Genomic DNA, 14916 nt, shown 5'->3' with positions numbered 1-14916 from the left:
TCATCTTCACAAACAGAGCAATGAAGACAGGGACTTCTACTTTCTCCATAGTCTGAATTAAAAATGCAATTGCACATTATCAAAAAAATTTCCTGTTTACTTTCAAAAGTCTTTATCAAGTCCCTTTGTAAAAAGTAAAATTAAAGTCAAAGTAATAAATTATCACAACTTTATTAAAGACAAATGTAGACTGTTTATATAAATAAATTATTCCTTCTAACCACATTCATGGATTTTCTCTTTTACTTTTCCTATGTGTGTCTGTCTATCTGTTCCTGAGATTGTGAGTGTTTCTTCTCTATCCCATGATTATGGTTCAATTTTTTATACTCACATCTTTCATTTATTTGGAATTCATTGTGTATTACACATAATACGCATTATATTTGGTTATATTATTTTTCCCAATAATTAACCACTTGTGCCAATACCATGTATTGAAGCTCTGTCCAGTTCCACCCGTCCCCCACTTCCATCCATCCCTCACAGCCCTCACTAAGGCCTTAATCATGTTTCCCCTGAGTTACTTCCACAGGCTTCCAGCTGGCCTTCCTCCATTCAGCATCCACTCCTCCCACCCGACCACCACCCCACCATTCCAAGAATCTGTATACTAGAGCAACTGTGTCACTTGCCGATTTAAATCCTTTCAATGACTTTCCACTGCTCTTAGGATGAAATCCAAACTTTTTAATATGCTCACAATAAGGGTGGCCCTATAATTTATCCTCTAAAGAAGGAAACAACTGAAATGGAAAGGAGGCTATTAATAATCATGCTGGAACTACAGGCACAAACCAGACTGTTCTTGGGCAAACCAGGACGTACATGGCCCCCCTACTCAAAAGATCCCCTGTCTAGCTCTGAACTCCTGCCCCTTCCTCTTCCACAAGCTACTGTTCAACCACACTGAACTTATTTTCATCCTCAAACTGGACAAGTTATTTCCTTTAAGAGGATTCACATACTATTCACCTTATTTAAAATACCTATTTTCAGAGGCCTCTGGGTGTCTCAGTCGGTTAAGCATCTGACTCTTGATTTTGATTCAGGTCACACTCTCAGGGTTGTGAGATCAAGCCCCGAGTTCAGCTCACTGCTCAGTGGGAGTCTCTCTCTCCTGCCCCTCCCCCCACCCTCTCTCTGCCTAAAATAAATACATCTTTCAAAAAAAATCTATTTTCACATCCCACCTCAACTTGACTCTCCTATTCCTTCTTTTGGTTACCTCAAACTCAATCTTCAGGGCTCAATTTATATGCCACTTCCTCTGGCAAGTTTTCAACCCTTCCCTCACTCCTTCCTCCCTCCCCAAATTTAGATTTAGCATCCCTCCTCTGATTTCCATGGTGTTTTGTTTTTTTTTAAGATTTTATCTATTTATTTTAGAGAGAGAAAGAGAGAAAGCGTGAACCAGGGGAGGGGCGGAGGGAGAGGAACAGAGAGAATCCCAAGCAGGCTCCACGCTTACCACCCCAAGACCGTGACCTGAGCTGAAACCAAGATTCAGACATTTAACCAAATGAGCCACCCAGGCACTCCCTCCACAGTATTACATGTGTTCTTTTACCCAGTATTTCTCCTGTCAGCTTCATTAACCTTCACGAGTCTTCTGCAAGTTGTATCTACAGGGCCTGGCACACAGTAGGCACTGGACACTTGAGAATGAATGAAGATCTGACTCTAGTGACATAAATAACCAGAGAAAGTTTTAAGACTTTTCAAAAAGGAATTGGCAGATCTGTGGGATACAAGTATTATCCTTCTCATAGTGGCTATATATCTGGCTGTATATTATCTGTGTGTGTTTACAAAACTCATTATTACTTTGGAGGTGCACCTGAGGTTTCTTTTCACTACTGTGAACTAAATATTTTAAATGAAACAGCCCTCTTTAACAAGCGAATAATTACTTCCCTTCTCCACTAAAAATTAAAAAACAGTATTCAAATTCACACCCTGGAGTAATGCTTTTCATATTTAAACTGTCAGTTCAACTTATAATTCATGTATACCTGTCATCCTACTGTACCTTGCTTCTGCTTTAAAAAAAAAAAAAAAAAAAAAAGAAAATATTTTAAGTTTACTAAATGACTTCTTAAAGTAATTACCCAAAAAGAAGTGAAATTCAAATTGATGGTAGTTAATGTAATTGATTTCAAGGAAAGCAATGTTAAATGTTAGGTCATAAAGGGAAGAAAGATTCTTCCCCCCAGGACTGGCTCACTAGAAACGGCCATTGCCAACTGAGACATCTTGCGTCTGCAATCCCACCCACTTCCCACACATCGCTTCCTGAAAATACATCTTTCATGCTGACTTCTCACCCATTCTCTTAGCACAGGGCTATATAAACATACAAAATTTAAAAAGTATTCGTCTAAAATATTTTCACTGTAACAAAGTTCCAGGATTTAATTATAAGGTTGTATCCAATGGTGCTGAATACCATCTAAAATCATAACCTCCCTCTCGAGCCAAATACCAGTTTCCATCCAGTATCATCAATCTCTTCTTTATTAGCTATTCCATTCCAAACACTCTTCAAAAGAATACCAAAATCATGTCATTGTTTTTTGTTGGTAACACTCTTCTTCAGTTTCTAATACTCAAATCAAGATAGCACTCTCAACAAGGAGTTTAACAAGTTGCTCACAGCTGACCTCACCTTTCTTTGGTTCATATTAACTTTGCATGTGTACTCTGAGACCAAAATGAAGACATTTCAGAACTTTTTCTCCCTATGAATCTTACTCTGAGACTTGTCTTTAACCTTTCTACATACTCTGTCTTTAATTTCAAGGGACTATTTTGCTCTAAGCTGATGCTTATTCTTTTAGAACTAAAATTCAACCAATCTCCTCTGTACCAGGATAAGTCAACTACTCTAAATTACTAATTATAATCCACTGATTCTTGACAGCGTTTACTTTACTTCTAAGGATTAGGAATTATAGCTTGTACATGTTTTCACCTCATCTTTTATTTAATACTATCTTTCCTGACCATCAATTTAAGACTATTATAGCAAAGGAGATTTTTCAAGGAAGGTAGAAATCAATTTTTGCATCTAGGCAGAAATATTCATCTGATACCCTACATATGCTTAATAGAAATCATCATAAGGAAACTGATCATTTTGGGGCAACCTGGGTGGCTCAGTCAGTTGAGTATCCAACTCGTGGTTTCAACTCAGGTCATGATCTCAGGGTTGTGAGATCGAGCCCCATGTTGGGCTCCACACTCAGCAGGGAGTCTGCTTGAGATTCTCCCTCTCCCTCTGCCCCTCCCTCCCACTTGCACTCTCTCAAATAAATCTTTACAAAAAAAAAAAAAGATAACTGATCATTTTAATTACATAATCTACATGTAATTATGACTCATGGATAATACTTCACATGTAATTGCAGCAGTATCAAATCCAAAATGTGCAGGTTATAGGATATAGTGCATTAATGACCTTAGAATTAACAGGACATTTTTGAAATGACTTCTGTTGACCAAGCACCTTTGGAGGAAAGATAAATGATATACCTGGAAGAAAAATGGTAAGGGAAGGAGTCAAATAGGTGAAGAAGATTAAGAGATACAATCTTTCGGTTATAAAATAAATAAGACACAGGAATGTAATATACCACAGAGGAAATATAGTCAATAATATTGTAACAACTTTGTATGGCGACAGATAGTAACTAGACTAATTGTGGTGACCATCTTGTAATGTATATAAATATCAGATCACTATGTTGTACACCTGAAACTAATACAATATTGTTACGTCAACTATTCTTCAATAAAAAAAACGGCAAGGAGAATTGGAATCTGCCTACTGGTATTTTACTAGCATTTTACACTGGGAAACTGCTCTTCTCTGTAAAATGGTAATATATATTAACACATGAATCAGTAGAGGGAGAGGAGATGGGGAAGACAACGAGGGAAGGGAAAGAGAAAAGCTGAAATGATCCTATAAAAAAATAGATATAGCTGTCAAATATATTGGAATACCATTCACGAACCAAGTAAAATGAGCCTAAACAAAATCACTAGTAGGTTCTGTATTCTGTACTCTTACGTTCGTTTAAAAAGAAACTGACCTTGAGGTGACATTATATTCACTGACTTAAATCCTGAGCTTCCCAATTACAGTATTCTGTAGTTGGTCACATTATCATCAAAAGCTCAACTTGTCTTCCTTAATGGAATCTGGGTTATGAAAATACTGCACACTATTTGAAAATACATTCACTTGAAAACTGATGCTCAAAATAAAATTCATCTGAAGTCTCAGAAAGTAGCCCCTCTGGAAGATATTTATTACACGTCCTCACCTTCACATTGGGTTTTGACAGTAGTTTCAACAGCTCTCTGGTCTCACTGTTTAATGGCTTGTTCTGAAGCTCTTCAGCCAACTGCAAGGGAGAGCACATTGACAGAACATTTAGTAAGAGCATTGTGTGACTCCACGTGTGACAACTGAGAATCTACCTTGCCACTCTCCAGTGATTAAGCAGTCAGCATATGAAAGAAAACAGACCATCAATCATTGCTCCTCTTTTCAGGCCCTTGGTAGCCCAGATCTCAGCCCAGGATCTTGACTGAGTATAACTCAAAAAACCCCACCAGCCAGATCACCTTCTCTGATTTATTGCAATAAGGGCAAACCCCAGCGCTTCATCTTAAGGAACAGCCTTTTACATGCAAACAAAGGACCACTTGTAAAAAGGATTGGATCAGGCTTTGACACTACTTTTAAAGAGAGAGAGAAAGAAAGAGAAAGAAAAAAATGAAAAAAAAAAAAGTTTCTGAATGAGGTGGTGAAATTCACAAGGTTTCCAAAAACCCACAGTAGCTTGCTGTTTAGAGCTGGAGGAAAAAGAACTAGAATGTCTCTAATAGAGCCAATGGAGTCTGAAACTTTTATTATGTTTACCTACACAGACTAAAAAAATCCGTTAAGTATAAACCAAGTTAATCATAGAATGACTTACAATAGGTTGACAAGTACTCTGGGAACAGAAATGCTGACTATATTCTACTATAACAATCAAGAATTCCCATTTGCTGGTTCTAGCTAAAGAAAGGGCTGGAACTTTTAACACGCCTCATGTTCTTCAAAAGAGATCTTCCCATCAACACTCTATTCCATTTTAGTCTATAGTAAGGATCATATAATTTCCTAAGAAGAAAAGCAAGACCAAGTAGAAAAAGAAATTACAATTGTGAAATAAATACACAGTACAGAATTCAAAATACGTACATATATTTTCATTTAAAAACCCTTCTTAAAACACTGCATGAAATTTCTCTTTGCTCCTATTGTTTCTACCAAGCTAAAAATAATTGTTCTTATCTCTGGAAAAGGACTTTTCTCTAAAAGAAGGACATCATATAAATTATACACAAAAATAAAACCTGATAAAACTGATATATTCATTTGTTACATTGCAAAAAGTGATTTTACTTTTTCAAGGTAAAATTTTTGTTTTTCGAGGTAAAATAATCATAAATAACTGTTAACTCAAAAAAGTCACAAAAGGCTCTCTGCATTCTCTAGGCACTTTGTAACAATATTTTTAAAATTCACATATATTGCTCTGATGAATTAGAAAATGCTACATTTTACCCTATTTACGTAAGTCTCTAATTCTTTTAAAAAGCATTATTGTCATAATATGATTGGGCCTCAACCACATTGGAGAGTGACAAATATTTCCCCAAACCCTCAATAGTAAATGTTTTTAAAGTGATTTTTAAGACTTTCTCAAGTGCCAACCGCAGCTTACTAGAATTCTCTCTACATCTTTGCTCACCTTCACTTCAAAAATTTTGGTTCTATTAAGGCAGAGGAGTAAGCTTCCTCATAAAACATGGAAACCGAAACATCCCTATAATCTAATCTCTGTGGATAAAACTGGAAGGGAGACTGAGGACTAAACAAATAGCAAACCACTTGGAGATTTATTACATGCGCTTTATTATCTAAATTAAAATAGAGAACATATATATAAGAAAATCAACTTCTGAAGATGGTCAGTTTTTTTTTTTTTTTTTTTATTCTATGGCCCCGATATTTTACTAAACTGAACGATGGCTTGTTTTATCGTAACCGAGCAAAAACTTCAAAAAGCAACAGATAAGCTACAGGATATCGCTAAAACCCGCCTTCACACAAGACCTATTTCTCATCTGGCTTAGCGTCCTTTATAGTTTATCCAGGTGTGCTTTCAATTCATCCAAGTTTAAAAGTTAACAGTAAGAAACAGCAAGGTAGTTCCCTCCCCCAGATCGAAAATAAAATTATAGCTACAGGAAATTAACTACTCCATCAATGCCAACTGCTGCAAAAATTTATTTTTTGGTTATGAAGGTAATTTGGAGAGGTCTGATATCCATAAATCATTACTATGCTTTATAACCCATTTTAAAAACAATCCTGTCTTTTTATGTATTTCATAAGGCCTCGTTCCTATTCTAGTATCTGTCATTTTTTAGCACTGTCAGCGATAGACCTATCTCATTTGTCTTTATTTCTCCAAAGCACTCCTCCTGCCTGTGACTTTCTCAGAACTCCACTAGTTGACAGCTTCTCTCTCTCTCCCCAGAGAGTTAGAGGCTAAAAGTTCTGGTACGCAGTTACCAAGGTAGAACGAGGGGGTTATGTCCAGGCAAAAATTTTAGAGCAGGAAAGTGAATGAAAATCAGCATAGTATCTGCATAAGCTCCGTGATGACAGGACTTTGTGAAACATTTGCAGCTTCTCCTGGTTTTCGCTCCTAGTATCGCACGCATCTGTCATCTGGGGCAGGATGAGCTCTGCCCCAGGCCAGGCTCACGAAGGCTCAGGGTCCCAGGGAGCTCAGAAAGGCACACTTACATCATCGGCCAAGACGGCTGCACCGTGGAGGATGGGCACGGGGTTCTGCTTCTCATAGTAGTGGAGTTTTTCGTGAATCTGGAAGAAACACAAGTGAATGAATATAAGTTCACCTGCTAGCAAACAGTGAGATATTTGAAGATTTTTATCGCTGCGTACAGAAACTGATCCACTAAACCTTCAAACAAAAATTCTATGTTTTTATAAACCTACAGATGACAAACCTGCATGTGTAATTCACCTATGGCCCAGTGTTTCTAATGTGATGTCAAATGGGGGGGGAGGATCGTTATCAAATAGAACCCACGTAAGAGCTAAACCTTTGTTTTTCCCCTGAATAATTATGTTAGTTTTATAAAATCTGTCATTTCTAAAACATATGGCTTCAATACTTTATCGGTCGTAGTTTATATTCCTGCTAAACACATAAATAATGATTAAAGCAAAGTGATAAGCCAGCAGCCGCATCCTGACCGGTTGGTATGTGATCACCACTAAGAACACGGGAACATGGCGCACTCCAGGAACACCCTGCCCAGCATGCTGTTCCTTTTAGGCTTTTTTTTCTCCCCCTAAATTGTCAACCTTTCCCCCCCAAATTCAAACTTCTAAGAAGCAAAGGGATTGCTCATAGAGACATTTCTCATAACTGTTTTGATGACATAATTTTCTGTACTGTAAAACAAGTAAAATTATATTATCAAATAATAACTTGCTCCTTCCTTTCCCACCATTCCCCCCAAAACCACAAAGGCAAGAATCTATTTTAGTGCATTATAAGACAAACTGAGTTCCTTAAAAAAATCTAGTATTGTCATTAAGAAATGCAAGACGCTTTGACAAATGCAAAACTGTTGGCTCTTAAGTTCTATCCATTTCAGCTCCTACACAGGTGCTCTTAAAATGTTATACTTGAAAACTTACTTGAACCTCTTACTTATAGTTGAAGAAATTACCCCCCACTATATATAAAAAAAACAGTTGACATCTCAGAATTTCCAGTTTTTAATAGGTATCAAGTAATACACTCATAGGTATCAAGTAATCGACTCTTTAATTAGACTCAAAGCTAACCAAACTCTCCTGTAAAAAGTCTGGAAGATAGATTTTATTTTGATTAGCCAGATGCTATTGCTAAGAGAGGATTCTATTACCTTTTTGGCAACCTGGCCCACAATGCAAAGTATCAGGGAAAGAATTTTGACACTTATGATATTACCAGAATTATCAGGGCCACATTTTTATTTAAAATCTTGGAACCTTCAAACATTAATCACAGTAGGGTAATAAACAAACTTTTAAGAACACAAGCAAGGAGCAAGATTTGATGTGCGAAACTATTAAAAGTATAATTTAAAACAAAACCATCCAACCTAAGAGCTAAATTAATTTTGCTTGAGTCTTTATCAAAAATTAGGTCACCTCAACAAATACTATCATAGAATACTGAGCTTAGCCTCTCATACAACTCATCTAGCTTTCTTGTGTCAACATCTGGTTCCCTCCAACAGTAAATATAGAGGCTCATACTTATTAGGTACTTACCATGGGTCTGTATTCCCTCCATAATAGTGACCAGAAAAAAAAAAAATAGTGATCGGTACTATCAGTAATATAGTCTTCAGTGAGTTTAGTATTTTAATCCCTTAACCCTCACAAGAATATTAAGAGGCAGATGGCACCATCATCCCATTTTACAGATAAGCAGATACACAGAAGTTAAATAAATAACTTGCTATGGTCCCACAGACAGAAGCAGTCGAGCTGAGACTTAAAACTCAGGCCACCTGGTTCAATGTCAGAGTTCTTCCTCACTCCCTATGCCCGCCTCTCAGATTAACATCTCGGCTGCCTCCCTCACTGACCTCATTCACTGCTGGATGAACAGCACAGAGAGGACGCTGAGCAGACACACGACAAGTACCACTGGCTATTTCCAAAGGCTGCAGGATTAGGGATGGCTCCTCTCCACCCCTCCCTGTATTTTTTCTTTCCAACATTTCTTAATTTTTCCAGATTAATTTATATCGAGACCATATTGTAATTACAACTTAAAATTATATCCCTAAATAAATACATTATCTCTCTGCTTCATTTGCTTCTTCTGAGTATCTTTTAAAAAAAAAAAAAGAGCCCCTCTTTCCACATCATCTTCTTTAGATCTTCACCCAAGGGATTTGAGAGCGTACCTCTACCCTGCCCACCTTGAGACTTTGTATCATATCAAGAATTTTTAGGGGCACCAGGGTGTTTCAGTCGGTTAAGCGTCTGCCTTCGGCTCAGGTCATGATCTCCGGGTCCTGGGATCGAGTCCCATGTCGGGCTCTCTGCTCAGCAGGGAGTCAGCTTCTCCCTCTCATTCTCCCTCTCTCTCTCTCTCAAATAATTAAAATCTTAAAATTTTTTTAAATGTTTTCCTAGAATTTCTAAATGCTGGTAACCCTATGTTGATACATGTTTTACTTCAGGACATAATTTTAAATATTAAGTTGATAGGAAAGTAAAAATTACTCTAAGTAATTTTGAGCTGTTCACAGTTTCCAAAATTACTGACTTTTATTAGCATTTATAATATCCAGGAAGAAAATTAAAAACAAAAATGATTTTTAAATTCTAATAAACAGGTAACACATATAAACTTCACCCCAAGGTTGTCCCACAGAACTCCTTGTAATGTTGAAAATGTTCTGTACCTGCTTGTCCAACATGGTTAGTCACTAGCCACATGTGTCTACTGAACACTTGAACTGTGGCTCGTTTACTTAAGGAACTAAAATTTTTAATTTTATTTAATTTTTATTAATTCAAATTTAAATGCCCACATGAGGCCAGTGGCTTTCATATCGAATAACACGGCAAAGCTTTTTATCACATGCTCTGTAACTTGCCATTACACACCAGAAAAATTCACTCTGATACAGCTTGGCCAATTTCCCTGAGCGGTTACCCTTTAGAACCCAACAGACAAATACGTAACCAAAGACACAGCATCTAATTACTAAATATCATGTATTGCCAAACCTGCAAAATCTCATTTAACCGAACACTTCCCTTTGCAGACTTAACCATGTAATAAAAGCATACTTCATTTTTCTCCCCTGAACGACAAAAGGAGAGCAAAGTGGAAGGAGCTACAGAAAGAAAGGAGACGGAAGTAAAGGAGACTGAGAGAAGGAGAGACTCTGGTTAGCTTCATACACTAGCAAAATAGGCAATTATTCAAAAGCAAGCTCCTAAAAAAAATGGCATGCCAAAATATTTAAAATACACTATTAAGAAAAAAGGACATTTGAAAACAGAGATATTTACAGTCCACTAAATAATGTGTCCATAAAGGTTTGTTTTCTATAATTATACTTATATCAGAAAAAGTCAGCTAAAATAAAAATTTCTATATGTAATCAATTCTTTAAGTTTTTTTTAAACATTTGAGAGAGAGAGAGAGAGAGAGAGTGTGTGTGTGTGTGTGTGTGTGTGCACGCGGCGTGCACACACAGGAGAGAGGGGGAGACGGAGGGGGGAGAGAAACACAAGCAGAATCCAAGCTGAGCACAGAGCTGGGCTCAATCTCACGACCCTCAGAGATCATGACCTGAGCCAAAACCAAGAGTTGGATGTTCAACCAACCGCGGTGCCTCTATATGTAACCAATTCTTATAGGAAAGCTATAATTCCCTTCATCTACACACATCTTGAAATTTAGTGTTTGATTTTTGTAAAAAAAATTCTGAATCTGGTGCCAATAATTTATTTTGTGTTCACACATCACAGAAACTGTTTGAACGAGAGTATATAGAGCTTGACTAATCTCAATGCAATTCTTTGAAACTTCTCAGTGATGTGCAGAGGGAAACAGAAGAACCCAATCATGGTATTAAATAAACCAAAGCTGTAAAAACTCTTTTCCTGCCTTCTGTCATGAATATTAAAAAGCAATGAAAATAACTGCTCAGTAGTCTGATTCTCTATGTTAATAGTAGCTAAACCAGAACTGGCATCATGCGCGTGCGTGCGCGCATGCGCACACACCACACACCTTCTACCTCATTTATTTAGAACATGGAGAGGAGAATTCTGAGTTTTAAAAGAAGATCCATGGGACACAATGGCAGCCAAGAGGAGCTGGGAATGACCTACTATGTTGCGTAGGGATTAAAAAAAAAAATAGAAGTATTCTAATGGCTGGGATCCTCTTTTAAAAATAATGATCTCTCTCTCAAAAAAAAAAAAAACCCCTCTTTATTAGGAAAGAGGAAATGTAAAACTGGAAAACCAACAAAACAATAACACAATAGTGTTAACCGTATGCCCTTCTTTCCAATTTTATCCCACTAATCTCTCTTGGCTAATTTTCTTAGCTAATAGCTCTGAAAAAATAAAATTAATAGAACTGATGAGAGTTGATGTTCTTGTTTTTTTTTTTTAGATTTTTATTTATTTATTCATGAGAGACAGAGAGAGAGAGAGAGAGAGAGAGAAAGAGAGAGAGGCAGAGGGAGAAGCAGGCTCCCCACTGAGCAGGGAGCCCGATGCGGGACCCGATCCCAGGATCCTGGGATCATGACTTGAGCCGAAGGCAGACGCTTAACCATCTGAGCCACCCAGGCACCCCGATGTTCTTGTTTTGTTCTCTCCCTTTAATAAGATAAATTCTGGCTACACATTGACATAGATCATATTATCATGTGAAACTGGTATCCATGCATTCTAAATGTATGAAGAGGGTTGTTTTTTGTTTCATTTTGTTTTTTTGTTTCTTAAAGATCACCATATTGTTTTTCCTATCTGACCAGGTAATATGGGAATTCTATTTATAGAATTTATTTATGGATTTCCGAATACTACCCATCCCATTGTGGCATTCTCACAAGGACCCTCACTTGGCTAGGATATTTTGGTCTCTTAATGTGCTGTGGAATCCACTGGTAATATTTTATTTAGACTTTCCTCATCAGTACTCTTAACTGAGGCTGGCTTTTTTTTTGGTCTTGTCTTTACTGGGTTTTGCTATCAGTGTTACACTCATTTCATTATTTTTTTAAACTATGGAAGCTTTCTTTTTATATGTTCTGAAAACATCTCAATGCCACTAGAGTGATCTCTTCTTTAAATATTTTATGGCATTCCCATCAGAAACCAAGTGGATCTGATACACTTTATCCCCCAACTTTATTTCTTCTGGGTGGTTTATGGCAATTTCTCCATTTAGGTTCTTCTATCTCTTCCATTGTCAGTTGCAGCAAATATCATCTCCTAGAAAATTATTTTTTTCCAGCCTTAAAAAATTCTCTGAATCTACTTAAGCAGAGGAGTCTCTTACGAGTCTTTGAATTTCCTCTGCTACATGTTTCTTTATCACCATTTCTTATTTGGTGCATCTTGCTTGCTCTATTTCTACCCTTCATCCCTTTAGTCGTTAACAAACATTGATTTTACTGTATTTTCAAGGAACCACCTTTTAGATTAGTTTTACTATTTTTGTTTTCTAATATTTTTTCTGTTTTCATCTTAGATCATTCCTTCTTCATGTAACCCACACCCACATAACACTTGAGTCATGTGCATCAAATTACTGTAAAACAAAAGAAAGGGCAAATTACCCTAATTGGAGTTTTATTCATTCATCAAACTGACTAAAGTAAGCACCCATTCCAGGAGAAAGAGACTCAGTATGGAAACAAAATATGGCAGGAGTATAAGTCATTCAAACCTATTTAGAAAGGTCAACAGCCTGGGAAAGAGACGGGGACATAGACCATAGAAAGGGAAAACTTCAGTCAACCTACTCAATCAAGCAAGTTAAAATAGTATTTGTCTCTCTTTCCTTCACTGCTCATTAGCTGGGCAGCCGAGAAGAGGTTTCTGTCAATTTAATTTTTGCCATTACTTTAGCACTTACTTAAGTACAGGACAAGGACACACAGACCCCCTGTGCACTAAGGACTAGCTATCTAGTCAACCATAAAATCAGAAAAGAAATAATGGACTTCTCACTCCCTCTTATTCAGTGACACGTCAAATGATAAGAAATGCCAAAAGTTGTTTTCATGTGTTTTTTTAAGTTTTGATTCAAAGTCCAGTTAACCACAAGCATAATATTAGTTTCAGGTGTACAATATAGTGATTCAACACTTCGATACGTCACCTGGTGCTCATCACAAGTGCCCTCCTCAATCCCCACCACCTATTTCGCCCATCCCCCCACCCCCTCCCCTCTGGTCACCATCAGATTGTTCTCTGTAGTTAAGAGTCTGTTTCTTCGTTCGCCTTTTTCTTTTTTTCCTTTGCTCATTTGTTTTGTTTCTTAAATTCCACATATGAGTAAGATCATATGGTATTTGTCTTTCTTCGACTGACTTATTTCACTTAGCGTAATGCTCTCTAGCTCCTACCAGGTCATCGCGAATGGCAAGACTCATTCTTTTTTTATGGCTGAGTAATATACTCCATTGTATATATACACATCTTCCCATTCTTTATAACTTCTCAAAATTTTGAAATGTTTTAATTATTAATGTCCCACTTTAAACACTTCAAACATTTTTTTTTAAATAAAGAAAATATGATAAGTTGCAACCCACACCAAAATTAAACAGATATTAGCCTGGTAGATTTGCTTCAAATATCTTATAAAATAATTCATCAGAGATAAGGCTAAAGACCCATCCTCCTTCCTCTCTGCCAAGAAAAAAACATTACGTTGAAACTGCCAAATAGATTCCCATATGCAATTTTCATTTTTTTAAACATATATACATTAATAAACAACACAAGCTATTTTTTTTTTAATTTTTATTGTTATGTTAATCACCATACATTACATCATTAGTTTTTGGTGCAGTGTTCCATGATTCATTGTTTGTTCATAACACCCAGTGCTCCACGCAGAACGTGCCCTCCTCAATACCCATCACCAGGCTAACCCATCCCCCTACCCCCCTCCCCTCTAGAACCCTCAGTTTCTTTTTCAGAGTCCATCATCTCTCATGGTTCGTCTCCCCCTCTGACATACTCCCCTTTTCTTCCTCTTCTGTTATCTTCTTCTTTTTCTTTTTTCTTAAAATATGTTGCGTTATTTGTTTCAGAAGTACAGATCTGTGATTCAACAGTCTTGCACAATTCACAGCGCTCACCGTAGCACATACCCTCCCCAATATCTATCACCCAGCCACCCCATCCCTCCCACCCCCGACCACTCCAGTAACACTCAGTTTGTTTCCTGAGATTAAGAATTCCTCATATCAGTGAGGTCATGTGATACATGTCTTTCTCTGATTGACTTATTTCACTCAGCATAACACCCTCCAGTTCCATCCACGTCGTTGCAAATGGCAAGATCTCATTCCTTTTGATGGCTGCATAATATTCCATTGTGTATATATACCACATCTTCTTTATCCATTCATCTGTCGATGGGCATCTTGGCTCTTTCCACAGTTTGGCTATTGTGGACATTGCTGCTATAAACATTGGGGTACACGTACCCCTTCGGGTCCCTACATTTGTATCTTTGTGGTAAATACCCAGTAGTGCTATTGCTGGATCGAACGGTAGCTCTAATTTCAACTGTTTGAGGAACCTCCATACTGTTTTCCAGAGGGGTTGCACCAGCTTGCATTCCCACCAACAGTGTAGGAGGGTTCCCCTTTCTCCACATCCCCGCCAACATCTGTCGTTCCCTGACTTGTTAATTTTATTTTTGAATGTACATAAATGGCACGGTTCCCTTGACACCTGGATTTTTCATTCAATACCATATTGAGACACCCAGCTCGATACATGTAGATATAGTTCATTCATTTTAACAGGTGAGTAATATTCTGTCATACAGAAGTTGACATACCTTTTTTTTTTTTAACTGAGAAACACGGTGGTTGTTTCTGCTCTTTGCTATCGATTATCCTTCCACACCACTCCTCCCTGTACTATGGTAGATACCCAACAGTGTTCGAGTGTTTCCTGAGTCCCCAGACCATTGCCAACACTTGGTGTCATCAGACATCTTGCTAATCAGATGGATAGGAAATGGGATCTCCCTG

At 37.4% G+C, this 14916-nt stretch overlaps 1 protein-coding gene across 5 annotated transcripts in view; it reads right to left on the bottom strand.

Moving 5' to 3' along the window:
- MPP7 (membrane palmitoylated protein 7) overlaps positions 1-14916 on the bottom strand; it is a 289462-nt gene that overhangs the window by 109553 nt on the left and 164993 nt on the right. For all 5 annotated transcript variants that reach the window (XM_027593230.2, XM_027593227.2, XM_027593229.2 and 2 more), the window contains exons 4-5: positions 6878-6955; positions 4332-4412 (exon numbers count right to left, since the gene is read on the bottom strand). In XM_027593230.2, coding sequence (XP_027449031.2) covers positions 4332-4412; positions 6878-6955 — 159 coding nt within the window. The remainder of the gene's footprint in view (positions 1-4331; positions 4413-6877; positions 6956-14916) is intronic.

The sequence above is a fragment of the Zalophus californianus genome, chromosome 9, assembly GCF_009762305.2.
Source record: "Zalophus californianus isolate mZalCal1 chromosome 9, mZalCal1.pri.v2, whole genome shotgun sequence".
In the NCBI taxonomy this organism is placed as follows: domain Eukaryota; kingdom Metazoa; phylum Chordata; class Mammalia; order Carnivora; family Otariidae; genus Zalophus; species Zalophus californianus.
The sequence above is the reverse complement of the archived record's forward strand: the minus strand, read 5'-3'. Positions and strand labels throughout refer to the sequence as shown.